Source organism: Rousettus aegyptiacus, unplaced genomic scaffold (genome assembly GCF_014176215.1).
Source record: "Rousettus aegyptiacus isolate mRouAeg1 unplaced genomic scaffold, mRouAeg1.p scaffold_m13_p_1, whole genome shotgun sequence".
NCBI lineage: Eukaryota > Metazoa > Chordata > Mammalia > Chiroptera > Pteropodidae > Rousettus > Rousettus aegyptiacus.
This window is the reverse complement of record NW_023416284.1, coordinates 143,577,003-143,592,737: the sequence shown is the minus strand read 5'-3', so window position 1 is coordinate 143,592,737 and position 15,735 is coordinate 143,577,003. Positions and strand designations below refer to the sequence as shown.

Genomic DNA, 15,735 nt, shown 5'->3' with positions numbered 1-15,735 from the left:
GGTTTGGGGGAACTTGTTGGTAAGTGCAGGAGAAAAGTTCCAGTCACGGTGTTGGCAATAAGAATGGGAGGGTAAGGAGGTTTGGTGTTAGACTAATTGCAGAGGGAAATTGTATAAGACTTAAAGACTGATACGATAGGGAGAAGCTGGCAGAGATGCATTGGGGAGAGGCCATCAGAAGCCAAAACCAGGATTTTGAACTTGGATGACAGGAAGAATTGTACCATTAATAGAAATAAGGTAAGAAAAAAAATGGAGTAGATGATAGAGTCTCTGTTCATCCCTCTGGGAACCAAATCAAAGTTGTGACAGAAACAAGGAGCAGCAGCAAGGAAAAATTGCCTGAGATGAACAAGCCGTACAACTAGGGAGAAATCCAAAAAATCACCCTGCACCAGCAGAAGGCAGGACAGGGCGAGGATGCATGGCTGCCCAGTCTAGAGCGGCTAAATGAGATGGAGGCAGTGACAGTGGCCACGTCCACAAGCTGATTTTCGCGGTGACGGACCTGCTCACTCAGAGCACCAGTGCTGATTCAACTGTGCATAGGGGGCACCAGGGACTTACAAGGAGACACTGTCAGAATGAGGACTGATGTGAGACTCACACTGAACAGAAGTATCAGCGGTATCCACTGTTCCCTGTTTAGCCCTCCCTACTACCAGTGTGTGGACACAGCGCTGCCATTGCCGTGAGGTCATCAGACTGGATAACAGGTCACTCAGCCAGAGGATTTCTTGAAACCCCACCTCGCCCAACTCAGGCCCCACCCAAGCCACATCCAGGTGTAACCTCAGTGAGTCAGATGCTCCTTGCTGAGACTCACTAGAGGAGGCAGCTGGCCTCAGTTTCTGGTGTGGCCTTTTGAGGACTGCATGCTGAATCTTAACAGGTGGCTCCAGAGGGGTAGAGACTTGGGCTAAATTTGGCCTGCTGCTGAACTACTCTCAGGATTGTGCCATTGGACAGACACCTGCTTCACAAATCCACACTAATAAGACCAGGAGACTTAGGAGCTTTGCTTAGTACATAGAAACAGACACGGAAAGGCAGCCAAAATGAGAAGACAAAGAAGAAGAAACCATATGAGAGAACAAAACAGAGATCCAGATATAATGGAATCAAGCAATCTAACAGATGCAGAGTTCAAAACACTAGTTATAAAGATGCTCAATGAACTTTTGGGAAGTGTAGAAAACTCCAACAAAGAGATAAAAAACATAAAAATGGAAATGGAAATTATAAAAGGAAACCAGTCTGAAAACAGACTGGAGAACACAGCTGAGATGAGAAGTATATTAAATGGAATGAACAAAGGAATAAAAAAGTGAGTAAAGAAAAGGATCAAATACTTTATCTAAAGGACCGGAAAGCCAAGGACATGCAATCAGAACGGCAAGAGATAAGATGCCAAGACTATAAAAATAATTTAAGGAGCATATGGGACACTATTAAGGGTCCAAATATTCATCTGATCGGTGTAACAGAAGAAAATCAAGATGTTGAACAGCTTGTTAAAGAAATAATGATGGAAAACATCCCTAACCTGGTGAAGGAAATGGACATAAGATCCTAGAAAACTCAGAGAATTCCAAAAATCAGGGATCCAAAGAGGCCCACACCAAGACACATCATAATTAAAATGCCAAAGGTTAAATACAAAGAAAGAATATTAAAAGCAGCAAGAGAAAAACAGTTAATTACTTATAAGAGAACACCCATAAGACTGGCAGCTAATTTCTCAAAAGAAATTTTGCAGGACAGAAGGGCTTGGCAAAAAAAAAAAATATATTTGAGAGGATGAAGACCCAAGATTTATAACCAAGGGTACTTTATCCAGCAAAGCTATGATTTAGAGTTGAAGGACAGATGAAGAGCTTCCCAGACAAAAATAAGCTAAAGGAATTTATCACCACCAAGCAGTATTACAGGAAATGTTGGAGGGACTTCTTTAAGAAAAAAAACATGTATCAGAAACAAGAATAAAGAATGTTAACAACTACATTCATATCAATGAGTACCTTAAGTAGAAAAGAATTGAGTGCTTCAATCAAAAGACAGAGTGGCCGAAAGGATAAGAAAACAAGACCCCTACATATGAAAAGGAAGGGGATGGAAAAAGATATTGCTTTCATGGACCTAGAAGGTATTTAAGTCAGATAGAGAAAGATAAACACTATATGATTTCACTTATATGAGAAATCTAAGGAATAAAAAGAACAAACTAATTAAAAACAGGCTCACAAATATAGTGGACAATTTGGTGATGGACAGAGGGCCTAGGAGAATGGGGTGAAGGTTTAAAGAAGTACAAATTAGTAGCTGAAGGATGGTCACAGGGATGGGGAGCATGGCATAGGGAATGCAGTTAGCATTAATACGTTGGCTAGGCAGAGGCTCAGGGGAGGGAGGGAGCAACTAGGGGGGGGGACGTGTCATTTTACAAACCATATAGATATCTTGAAACTAATTAAATTTTTTTTTTAAATAGAAATAGGAAAGTGAAGTGGAAAAACGTGTAATTTCAGTTTGGGGAGCTCGAGGTACACCATCAAGGTTGGTGGCCATCACTTTGGGACCTGGCCAGTGGAGGAAACAACTCAGTTCCATTATCAGCCTGATTTTCTTGCTCATGGCTTTTCTATGATCTGGGTAGAATTTTTTTCTTGGTCAAACTGTGCAATTTTAAACTTCATGCCTCTTCCAGATTTAAGAGAACATAGCAAGAAAAATGGTTTGCAAAGGGATAACAATACTTTAGAACAGAGATTTACCATGTAAATAATACAAGCCCCTCCTCTTGTTTCAATTCGGCATCACAGCCTTCTGCACCTGTCTGTTGCTTCCTCTTTTCACAGTGAACCAAAGGAAAGGAATACGAGGAAGTTAATTCCATGGATAGTCCATTTGCCTCCAAAGATTAGCTTTCCCAGATGATAGAGATGGCAAAATCAGGTACCCGAGCAGTCCAGCTCTGAATGGTGTTGACTTTCTTGGAGATGCCTTTTCTGCCTTCTTATTAGCAGGCAAGAATGGTGAAAATAGCAAAGAAGAGACTTGCCTTCATATTCTGATACGTTTCCAGCTCTATTACTAGGGAACCTGGCAATATAAGGCTGCTTATTCTATCAAACCAAAACTCAACTGGCTGATTCAATTGCTGAGCTAGCAGATATAGTAGATTTCTGATTTGTGACCTTTTTAAACCCACATGCATTATACAGAAACCATTGTGGGATGAGGATGGAGGTATCATTCCTTCCTCTGTCCCCCAACAAACCTCTTCTTTACATGTAAACTCCACCTCTTATTACCAATGCAAACTCTACCTCTTATTACCAGTACAGAGAGTTTATTTTCGGTAAGACCTGTTTTTTTCTAAAGGAACTAATAATTTTTCTGCCAATGCTGAACTACCTTTAAAATGTCATTGTTACAGCTACCAATGTAATCTTTTATTCAAACAAGGATCATTAATGGATAATTGGTTAAGCCAATTGCATGAATGGTTAATAGGAACCAAATATTCACATGGACTCAAATACCTTACTTATTAAATACAGTGAACAAACTTAGTTTCACCAATAATGAGACAAACTGGTATTGTGTGACTCCTGATGTAATAGGAAAGTATACGGTATCATCTGTATAGCTGTCTTGCCAAATGTTTTAATTTAAATCTAATGTAGAAACAATCAGACATCCAGAATTGGGGACATTCTGCAGAGCAACTGCCCTGGACTCTTAAAAAATGCCAGTATTATGAAAGAGAAAAAGTGGTAGTAATCTTGTAGATTAGTAGAGATTAGAAAGCCATGACATCTCATAGGAATGTATGATTTTTAATTTGATCTTGAAATGAAAAGGACACTATTGGTTGAACTTAGAAAATTTGAATGTGGATTTTATCTTAAATATTATAGTAAATATTGCACTTGTTGGATGTGATCATGGGTTTGTGGTTATGTAGGAGAACACCATTTTGTTCTTTGGAGATAAATGTTCAAAGGATGAAGAATCATGATGTCTACAATTTACTCTCAGATAGTCAGCCAATGATCAAGTAAAGAGAATGCAACATATTAGCAATTGGTTAATCTAGGCAGAGGATAAATGGATGTTTATTATATTCTTTCAACTAAACAGTTTGAGGGAAAAGGTAGTTTTCCTTGAAGGTTTAAGAAAAGAATGTTTTTTTAAATGACTGTTATTCCAAAATATAGCTGATAGCATTTGGGAAGAATAACATGATAAGTAGAGATGATCAGTTTCTGACAATTTCTGGACTCCTTGCTGTAGAATATTAGTTTTCTGCTTTTAGCAAAAGGGTTCCTCATACCCAGCTTTCAAGTTCAGATAACAGTAGTTGGAAATTGGAAACAGTTCATTTATGTCATCCAATCCTTCTTTGTTACCTGACTTATAAAAAAGCATTTGTTTCTTAAAGTAAAAGACCACATTGTACATCCATTACTTACCAACAGGGACTCTATCTGCCTTTGGTCTGCAGAGACTGGCATATAAACCTTTGGAATTAATCTCTCTGTGCATCCTCTGAGAGTGCTGGCTTTTTTTGTGTGTGCGTGTGTGTGTGTGTGTGTGGAATATTGTTTTACAGTACTCACTACTGCTGTCTGAGGAGGCCTCCAATGTCATGAGCACTGGCACACTATCTTGTCTACTTCACTTTTTTTTAAGATGAAACAAGGTTCAAACCACACATTCTCTGTGAACTGCTAAAGACTGAGAAGAATTACTTTCTTTTCTCTTGACCTGGATTGACAAGAAGTACACCTACAGGAGGAGGGAAAAAGATGAGTGAATCCCTTTTAAAGACCCCAGTAATGAAGCCCTCAGGGAACTGCAGAATTTACAGTGGCTTCTGGAGATGAACAGTGTGGCAGGAAGAGGTTCAGGAGTGCTGGCTGTTGAAATACACTCTGCATTTATTTTATATAGGCCTATTTTGGGCCCCAGTGAGAAAGTTATTTTAATAAAAGCTTGCTCTGCCAGAAATATACATAAGTGGCAGATGTCATAAAAAGGGGGGAAAGTTACAGCACTCCATTCTCCTTGAGACTTAAAGAGTTTATAGAGTTGTTCTCTTTTAGCCTTTGAAATAAACACTGATGCATACAGAAGCACAAATCGAAAAGGACACTAGGCATAAGCTAGATCAGTGATCCTCAAAGGAATCGGACTCTCAGGGATAGGGTACAGAGGACCTGTGTTTTTAACAAGCTGCCCAAATGATTCTGATACAGCCAGCCCAACATTTGGGAACACCTGGTCTGGCCTAGCACTCCTATTTTACAGATGAGAGAGTGAAGGCCCACATAAAAAATTTTTAAATTTAAAATATATGCGATTTTAACCTATCACAGAATAGCAACCATATTTTCTTTTTCCCAGCACATCTATTTTCCCAGGAAGTCACAGTGCCTCTTGGAGTAGTTGCAGTTAAGATCTTAGCCACTTGCTTTCCTCCATAGACGAGGGCTGTTTAACACCTGAGGCTTTGAGGTGTGCATCTTGAAATCTTTTGAGGTCTCCTGACTTCTATTCTGGGCTCTCTGCCCTTCAACATACTGCTTTCAAGGCTGAGGCACTTAATTACACTAAACTGCTACATCTGTGAGAAGGCTGCTAGATCATTCTTCTCTGTTCTATCCTTTTGTTGTTTGATTTTCGTGAATTCTTTGAATTTATTTTCTATAGATTACTTTCCTTTGTCTACTTATCAATAAAATCTGGGTGATAAAGTACAAATATAGTATTGTTCAATATGGGTAAAAATTATTTTTAAGGCACCAGCTAATGGCTCCACATTTACTGCATACTGACCTAAACACAGCTTTCCTAGAACCAGGAGAGAATAAAGTAAACTTTGCTTTGTAAGTTTCCTGGATAGACAGTATATAACCAACACATATAAAGAAGAAGCATTCATTTATCTATTAATGCAGATATTCTTGACCAATTTTCTATATACTAGTGCTTATCTAGACATGGAATATAGTTGTGAGCCGGAAAAAATTTCCCTGCTTTCATGGAGCTTAAGTTATAGAGGGAGATTGTATGAAGCCTATCTAAAACAAGACTATGTGACCCCTAGAATATAAACTCCATGAAGACAGAGTTTTATCTGTTCTGTTCATGGCTGTGTCTCCAGTGCCTAAACAGTGCCTGACACACAGTAACTGCACAGTGGATAATTATTTAGTGAACGGGCAACCATCAAGTACATAGAAACTGTGGCCCCTCCCAAATTAACTATTTTACAAAACTAAATAGAATAGGTAATGTTTAATGAGAAATATTATTTATGTATGAGATTAAATTGTTTGCATCTATTTCTAATTTGCTACATTTTTATAAGCTCTAAAAGCTTTTTGTGAAAAAAATTATATCAGAGTGTATAATTTAGGTGTGTGGTGTGACATATGTCGATATTAACCAAAATAGCAGCTGTAAATATATATGTATTATACAGTATACCTGTAAAGACTTAAATATTTATATTTGTTTTATAAAATAAATGATACTTTTATTTACAAGCTAAAGCAGTCAAGGATGAAATGGTCTCACAGAATTAAAATGTTTTTCATGATAAAATAAAAAGGACATTCAGGCAAGCTATATATCAGTAGTTATAGTCTGTTCAGGTTATGACGGCTGTAGTAATCATGCTGTCATTTTATGCAGGCTTTTCATCTCTCAGCTTTCAAAATATTTAAGAGCTGATGTTGAACAGATATGGATTACATAAATGGTGTTTCTCTGTCATCCTCCCCAGCAAAGTATATCTCAACTGGGTGAAAGGGTGGTGGCCAAGCTAGGAAAACAAAAAATGAGAGAGTTTGAAATAGCTCGTGATTAATTAAGCACAAGTACTTAAAAATATTAGAAGTCTCTAAGATGATTAGTTTATAAGCAAACTATGTGAAGGGAAAAATCGTTTTATAAAAATTTGTAATAGGACTACTCTATATTTCCTTATCTCTAAACAGCATTACATTCTCTCTTACTACCTGAAAACAAATTGCTATTGAATTTTTTTATGAGACAATCCATCCAAAAACAAAAAAAAGTACACCCTAAGTCATTGTAAATTATATCGTTTCTCCACACTTTACCTTGCAATCTTAAGATATAAAAGCTCCTTAACTTCCTAACTTAACAACAAATACCACTTTCAACACTTTTAACATGTCCTTTGTGTTGAACACTGAAAGACGAAGACCTAGAATGAAGAGGAGCTATTAGAACAGAAACAAAATTAAAGGTAGGGAGGAGATGGCAGATGTTTAGAGGAATGAGTTCTTTGAAAATAGGAACAATTCTGTAGAGCCTCCAGTTTATGCATCACTTGAAAATTACTGTGCCTGGGAAATCCATAATAATCAGCAGGAGACCAGGAAAAGGATGAACAATTGAAAAAGTGGAAAACTTGTCACCACAGCATCAGCTTCAATGTCAAATATCTCTTAACTTTAAATGAACTCAGGAGACAGCTAGGAGTTTGAGAACTTAAAAATTAAGCATATCGTGAAATGTCGCTGCTGAAATTTTGGTCACAAGCTATGGATTATTCATAGGATCAAGGCCAGTTCACATTTGCACAATATCCAAGTGAGTAGCTAGGTAATAATTGCCCTATACAGACATGCTCAAAGCTCTCTATCCCTCCTGCCGAAGTTACGGTGGGGGAGAGGGACTGTCATTATAGACAAAACTGATTTATTTTGGGAAAAGATGTCCATAGGGAAACAGACAAACAAGTTAACAAAATATCTGAACAAAGAGAAGAATACTCTTGGTTTTAAATTTCCTGTAGGAACTGACTCATGTTTCTGTTGGTATAACACTTCTCAAAACTAAGTTCAAACTCTTCTTAGTTCACTGAAAATATTGCAAAAAATCTTCGATGAGCCGATTGAGAACCCAAAATTCTATTTTATAGTATGTTGATTGCCAAGGCCTTTGTTTCATTGTCAATGTCTGAGTCACAATTTTAACTTAGAGTTGTTTGCAATGGTGTCAACAGCTGTATAGGAGCAGAGTCTTATTATGATACTTACGAGTTGTTTAGTATGAAAATGAGAAAAACAAAATTCAGAGATATTTGGATAAATTTTTTAAAGATTGCAAACAAGTAATAAGAGTCAGAACCACTGTTATAAACCTCTTCTTTTCTCTCATGAAAGTAATCTACTCGTGTTTATTATCTGTATAGTGTCATTTTAGACTCGGGAACAAAATGGTCTCAAGACCACACCTATACATAAGTTGAAGGGCTCTTGTTCTCTGAAGTGGCCAGAGAAGTTTTATTCTGAAGTCCACAAAAAACAAACTGACCTACTAGCAAAGATTAGTACATCAGTTGTTTCTATTATATTAAAATTTGATATATAACACTTCTGAGTATATGTGTTGAATTTAAATTGTTTTTTAATAACTAAATATTTTCTAAAATGAAATCTGGCTTCATACAGGATGTCTCCTTTATCTTTTCCTTCTATCCTCATTCCTGCGGATGTGGGGGTCTTTTTTGACATAATACAAAATAAAAATTATGCCAAGCAAAGTAAAAAAATTGACCCCCTAGATTGCTTACTAATTGTACAGGAGGAAATATATCTCTATAGTAGAACCTTCTGATAGTTACAACCCTAACCAAGTGATCAAATTTATAACATTACTAAGAGCAGTACAACCTGACATTTTGTGCCTCCTGCAATTGATGCAATGTGAAGTACGTGATATTCCTTATCAAGGTTCTTGCCAAAAATGTTTAACCTAAACCTAAGCATGTTTCTTCAGACCCAACTCTCAGTTTGCAAGCAAGACAGGGACAAGTTAAATGACACAATGAAGAAATAATATGACAAATCCCAAGAGAGAAACATTTTATAAGACAGCTTCCCTGGTCTCTTGAAAAAGTCAATGATTTTTTATGAAAAAAGTTATGGTTTTTATTTTCATTTCATGAAAAATGAGGGGCTGGTCTAGATTTCAGAGACATAAAAACAAAATGCAATGTGTGACCCTTGATTAATTCTGGTTTGGGGAAAAAGGATATAAAGTATATTCTTGAGACAATTGGAGAAATTTGAGTACACATTGTATATTAGATGATATGGCATTCTTGTTAGTTTTTTAATTTATTAGTGGTCATGTGGTTACGTATGAGATGCTCTAGGCTTATAAGATGCCTGCTAAAGCATGGAGAGTTGAAGAGTCCTGATGTCTTCTAGTGTCCAATCTAGATAGAGTGTATTTGTGTACTCATCGTACTGTTCTTTCAACTTTTCAATATTTGAAAGTTTTATATGTGTACTATATGATAAAGTATATATTTATATACTGTATATCTCTTTAGTTCACTATAGATATATATGAGAGAAGAGAGGAGAAAAGAGTTAACTTTTATTCTTTGAGAAACAAAAGTTACAGAATCACTAAATAATTTTTAAAGAACTAACAAATTAATTTTTCTTATTTTCTATTTTAGGCTCAAGAGAAAGGAAGATTGGACTATGCTAAGGTAGGCAGATTTTATCCATACTAGACAGGATTATACATTTCAATATGGTGTTTGATTTTTGTTTTTATTTGAAAGATCAAAAGAGAACCATCCCTTTCAAAGCTGAGGAACTTCCCCTGTTAAATAACAGGCATTAGCAGATAGAATAAGATTCATTCAATGATCAGTTTATTTATTGAGTTCCTCCTTCATTCCAGACATCGTGGTAGGTGTTTGGAATACAACAGTGAACCAGACCCAGTCTTTCCTTTCAGGACATTTACAATCTAGTGAGAAAGATGGATCACTAATAAACAACTAAATGGATACATAATATAATGTCAGGTGGTGGTAAGTGCCATGAAGCAAAATAGCAAAATAAACAGGGTAAGATCACTAAGCATTATTGGAAAGATGCCTTTGGCCAATAGATGGAAGACAGCTTTTAGTGCCATCAGACCAGACCTGGCAAGCACTATATGGGACAGGCTCAGGTTCCAAAAGGCAGTAATTCTCACATCATCTGTGGAGCTTTTGAAAACACACATGCCTAGGTCTCCACTGCATCAAACTCTCTTTCCCCAAGATCAAAGTTTCCTGGTGGGAAGAGCAGGGCAGGCACAGAATGGAAGGGTTTTAAAAAAGGTGCCACGATAATTCGACACACAAGCCTTGGTTAAAAACTGCTTCAGTGGTTCAAAATCAGTACACCAGTGAAGCCTGTGAACCTACTTCAGTCACATTCTGTTTTCCCCTCAGGAACAAATGGAACATTTTAGCAGACGTGGGATGCATACAGCTGGTTAGCTAAAGGAACATGTTGACCATCTGGTTCATGCAACAGTCAGGAATATCCAGGGTGTGAGTACACCTGCACTCCAAAGATAGGGAAGAAGAAAGATGACCCATAAGGGTTCTGCTTGCAGGAGAACAACTAAAACACAATGATTCCTCCGGGCTGACCCAGCACCCCGTGCTCTCCTGGCAGCCCGAGGTGCCCACCTATGGCTCTCTTTTCCTTGCTAGAAGTACAGTCCCTCTTTTTCGCTGTTTCACAAACTTCTGCCTCATTCAAGGAAATTTAGATAACAAGAGCACCTTTAAACTGAGAACTTCCATATCTGTCACTTTTGTCCTAGAAGTCTACTTGAGCCTTATCAAATATCCAGATGTTGGCTATGGACATATCCTCTTGCATTTCCCACAAAGAAGCTCCATGCCTCTTAAACTGAACTCAGCATCTTCCCCACATCTCTGGTCTTATTTCCTTTTAGTAGACTTAATTTTTTAGAGAAGGTTTAGGCTCACAGCAAAATTAAGCGAAAGGTATTGAGTTCCCACCCGACCCCACATATGCGCTGCCTCCCCTACTATCAATATCCTGCACCAGAATGGTACATTTGTTACAATCAATGAACTTACACTGACACATCATTATCAACCAAAGTCCATAGTGTACATTAGGGTCCACTTCTAGTGTTGCATCTCTGGTCCTAGTTACATGTTCGCTCTCCTATTGTTAGCACTGCCATCCTACCAGTCAACCATGTGAGAAAGTTAGAAGTCACCCTTGAGTGTGCCTGTTCTCTCACCCCTATCATCCATGACCAAGTCATGCCAGTTTTATATCCTAAATTTTCTTGCATCCATCTCTTCTTAATCTCTCTTTCATTGCTTGTATTAAATTTCTTCATGTGAACCACTGGAAAACATGTTGACTGGTCTCCCTGCCTGTCTTTTGTCCCTACAAATCCATTACCACTCAGAACATCAGTCTAAGCCACAAATCTGATGGTTTCATAGTGCAGGTTAAAACCCTTCATTAGCTCCAGGTTGTCTGTGTATAAGGCAGTTTCAAAGCTTGCTAGATTAGCATATAAAATACTGTGCGATCTTGCTCCCTAGAGGAACTCTTCACCTTCTCTTTCTACCCTGTGTTCTAGCAGCACCAAATTACAGGAAACATACTGTTTCTGTTTTCCATGCATTGACTCAGGCTAGCCCCTCTGTTTGGAATAATCTTTCCCCTTTATGTGGCTCTGCTGCCCCTCCTGTAAGGCTTAATTAAGGATCATCATCTATTGGAAGTCCTCCCTGGCTCCCCAGGCGGGATCTGGTGCTTTCCTCCATTCTTTAATATACTGTGGACCTTTCAGTCTTTGCACTTGCTGTTACGATGGTCCAGTTTTGAGACAGATCATAGACTGTGAGCCCTTTGAGGGCAGGGTCAGTGTCTTATATGTCTTTGTATACTTGGTGCTTAACACAGTGCTTGGCACTTGGCAGATGGTGTGTGAGTACATGAGCAAATGAACAAATGAGTGAGTGAGTGAGGCTGTGAATAAGAAAACAGAAGACACATGAAAGCTGCAAGAAAAAATCTGGTGTGGGGTTTTCGATCTGAATCACAGAGGGAAAGAAAGCTTTTGACACATGTTGTAGGTATCAGCAGGATTGAGAAGGTTGCTAAGGAAAGTTGTGATAAACCAGCTTGGAAATAAAGGTGGAGATTTCACTGTGACAATAAAAGAAAGGTGACTTATAAACTAAAAAGTAAGGGAAAAGACAACGATTTTGCAATAGAGTGAGTGTTTATCATTGATGCTTATTTATGACTCCAGAAACTCCTTTAGGGTTTCTTATTGCAGAAGCACATGACAATAGAAGAGGTTTGAAAAAAAGAAAAAATATGGTGCTAGCTTTACCATCAACTCATTGCAAAATCTAATGTCAGTCACGTAACTCTTTGGTCTTCCCTCCATTTCTTTAGTATAAAACGACCAGTTTAGACTAGCGCTGTTCTACAATTTAAGCCCATTCTAAATTTGAGAGGAGACATTCTTTGGTGGGGATAGGGGCTGCAGTTTTATCTCGTATACTGTGGAGGTCCAGATTCATTCCTTTATCGACTCAACCATATGTATTTGATATTTAATATGTGTGAGCTGGTGTGCTGGTGCTGACTCCCGCCATGAACAAGACTGAGGCAGGCCCTGCCATCGCACACCTCCTTGACTCAGACCTCCCTATCTAAAGTAGCCTTTGCTCTATTTTTTTCTTCTTAGCATTTATCATAATCAAAAATCATTTTTATTTAGTAGTTTGTTTGCTTCTTCTTCCACTAGAATGTAAGAGCCCTAAAAACAGAGCCCGTAATGGCCATGTTTATGGTTGCGTCGTCTGTAGCCAGCGCTTGATAAATACGTGTGGACGATTGCATTAGTGTTGTGCTGGGAGAAGTGCAGACTGCGAGATATCCAGAATCGAGAATTGTAGACTCAGATTTGCCTTTTTAAGAGTAGGTAGACTATACAAGACAGTCCCAATATTCAGTAGCTCTAACTTTGCCTTCACAAGTGCCCAGTGACAATATTTCTCATGCCAGTAAACATAAACCCACTACCCTGGAATACGTGGTGATATTCTGATTTTTAAGGGCATAACTTGATCTAGGTGATTAACCCAGACCTATCATCCTTACACAGACCTAAACCCAAGTAACATGCAGAAGAAAGATTATATTCACCTGCACCGAGTATCAAGGCGATGTCTGCAAGGTGCAGTATTATCTCTTATGCAGTGTATCACAAGCCCTTAGTAGCATATATCACAGCCTCCTCATCTCTTGTTTTGTATGGTCATAGTGCTCATGTTGACTAATGCGGGCATCATGCTTAGTGGCTTAGGACTTCCCTGGTGGCTTTATCTGTAAAACTACATTTGAAAAACTTAGCGGCCATTTCTGGAGACCATCATGAAATTTGTTAATGGAAATTTCTCTGTTTCCAAATGGTGAATATTTACTCAAAAACCAAATTTTACCTGAAAAATTAGATTTCAAGAACAATAGAAAATTATTTTTGCCTTGTGCTCTGTGGCTTTATATGCCATCTCTCAGAGTTTGTCAGTCTCAGGATGACAAGGAAATAAGGGAAGAGGGCAGAAGAGGTGATCATTTCAGAATCAGCCTCAGCTGGATCTCGAGGGTGTCTGCCACATTCAGCAAAACAGTGGTCTGTGCTCAAACACTCAGATAAGAAATTGAATTACTTTTTAATTGAGTTCCTGTTGTGATGGAGCCTGGATATGAATGCTTTATACTGCCGCAATGCCTTTCATCTTCAGATATCAAACTACTTGACAACTATTAATTCATTAAATCTCTTCCCCCTCTGTTAAGCTGGTTAACACAAGCCCAGGAGCATTCTACCCACTGCTGAATCTCATCCACCTAGGGGCTGGGCAAGGAAGGAAGCTGTTTAACTGTAAGGCAATTCTACCCAGTAGCTTCTAAAATGGAAAAGCAAGGAACATCTTACTTACCTCGTTAAAACTGCAAGAGAAGTTTTATTAGACAGAATGTAATTACTAAAAGCGAATCGTGACCACAAAGCTGGTGCTAACAGTTTTGCTCCCTATACACAGTGCTTTGGGGTCTCAATTACAGAGATTGGTCTGCAGCCCTGGGTGTGTCTCTTAGATTATTTATTCCATGTTCCCTAGGCTCCAAGGTTAAGCACAACTGATTCAGTTCAGTGCTAGAGGAAAGAGTGCCACCTATTGAATTGTAGGAATTTGTGGGAATGTGTTGTGACTGGTGGAGAAGCTTCTCGGACCACGTTCACACTTGGTTTGCTATGGTAACTAATATATATATATATCTGAAAGAAAACGAATATGTTGACTACTCTCGCTTAGGAAAACATCTACACACGTCTGTGTATTTTCCCCAGCTGGAGCGGAGCGTATGCCTGTAGTTTAGCCTACTGCTACTCGAAATAAGCATGCTGCTAAAAGACTGAGGCAGATGGTATTTTTACCACTTCAGGCAAAACACGGCACCTATGGTTCGGCTTTCTACAATTTTAATTTTTTAACACATTCAAAATGGCTTGCTTAAATTTTTTCCATCACAGAGATACAGGCTTTTCCCTAATTTCTTTTTAATAATTGCTTCAGATACACAGGTATGAAGAAATATCACTCGATTGAAACCAGACCCTTTCGGCACTGTAAGTGGGCCTCCTGCTCATTCTTTCACAAGTGCCTAAGACTGGGCCTTAAATGGGCTTTGACACAAAGACTCTAAATGATTAACAGAAGCTGTCTATATATTCATCTCCAGTCTTTCTTATGCAGTTCATATAGTTTTAGCCATGACTCTGAACAGAAAGGAGAGTTATTCTTTCTGATGTCTTCTTATTGAAGTTTACTCTAAGCACAGAGAATTGCCCAAGATTTAAGCACTCGGTAAAGAAAGATCTTCCAGGTGTTCATTCATTAGGCATCCAGTTTTAGTTAAACGTAAAAGATATATTTTTAAAGGAGTGGGATTTTGACGTGCCCTCTCTCAGAATTTGTTCAGGGTCCCAGAGTGGCACATTCTTCTGGCTCCATCCTCCTGTGCCTCTCAGGCACAGTGTCTAGAGCCACTGTTCCCCTCTTCCCTCCGCCCTCCGAAGGCCTTGCACATTTTGCTTTGTTATAAAATGCATTTGCATAGAGTACACATTGAAATTCTCTTCCCACCAGCAAACAGTGCTGTCCACAGACATTTGCATTTGTATGATCACATATCATCACTTCTCTTTAAGAATAAAATGGAGTCTTTCCTCTCTTGCCATGGTTCTGCTTTCCAAGTGTTGCCCTTTTAGCCAGGTTTTCCCTTTTATTATACATAGATTGCATCAAACATTTTGCTGCATACAGAGTCCAAAATTCTACTTTTTTGAACCTCAATATAGAAAATTTTCTGTAAATATTATTGTCCTTTCTTTACTGACAAAGCCAGGCTCTTTTTTTTTTTTTTTTTGTCCTTTTTTTTTGGCAGACAGTTTTTGCTTGCTCGTTCTTTCCCATAACCCTAGCTAACTGGCTCTGAGAATTTTTCACATTGGCACATTTAGAGACCAGATGTTGCTGTGTTTTCTCCTCCCTGTACCCCTTCCTTGGGTAGATGCTGCCTCTCCTACCCCGAGATTTTATGTTAGCTCCCTTGATAAAATATCCCATACGGCATCACTCGATTCACGAAATTTCTTGTCTCCTCTAACTTCTTGAAGTTGTCTTAACATTTAGGGTTTCTGTTTTAGTGATAATTATAGAAACTATGGAGAAGCACTGATACTCCCTTCTCCCATCTTTTTCCCAAAGGACTTGTGGTCCAATTAGAGGAGATGTTTATAATAGATTTTGAAGAAAAAAATCCA

At 38.3% G+C, this 15,735-nt stretch overlaps 1 protein-coding gene across 4 annotated transcripts in view; it reads left to right on the top strand.

Annotated features, from left to right (window-relative positions):
* The window catches only part of PDSS2 (decaprenyl diphosphate synthase subunit 2), a 212,975-nt gene that overhangs the window by 171,277 nt on the left and 25,963 nt on the right, over positions 1 to 15,735 (top strand). For all 4 annotated transcript variants that reach the window (XR_001598218.2, XR_001598219.2, XM_016155738.2 and 1 more), the window contains exon 7: positions 9,515 to 9,547. Coding sequence is in view for 2 of the 4 variants with exons in the window: in XM_016155738.2 (XP_016011224.1) it covers positions 9,515 to 9,547 (33 nt within the window). In the remaining 2 variants the exon portion in view is untranslated. The remainder of the gene's footprint in view (positions 1 to 9,514; positions 9,548 to 15,735) is intronic.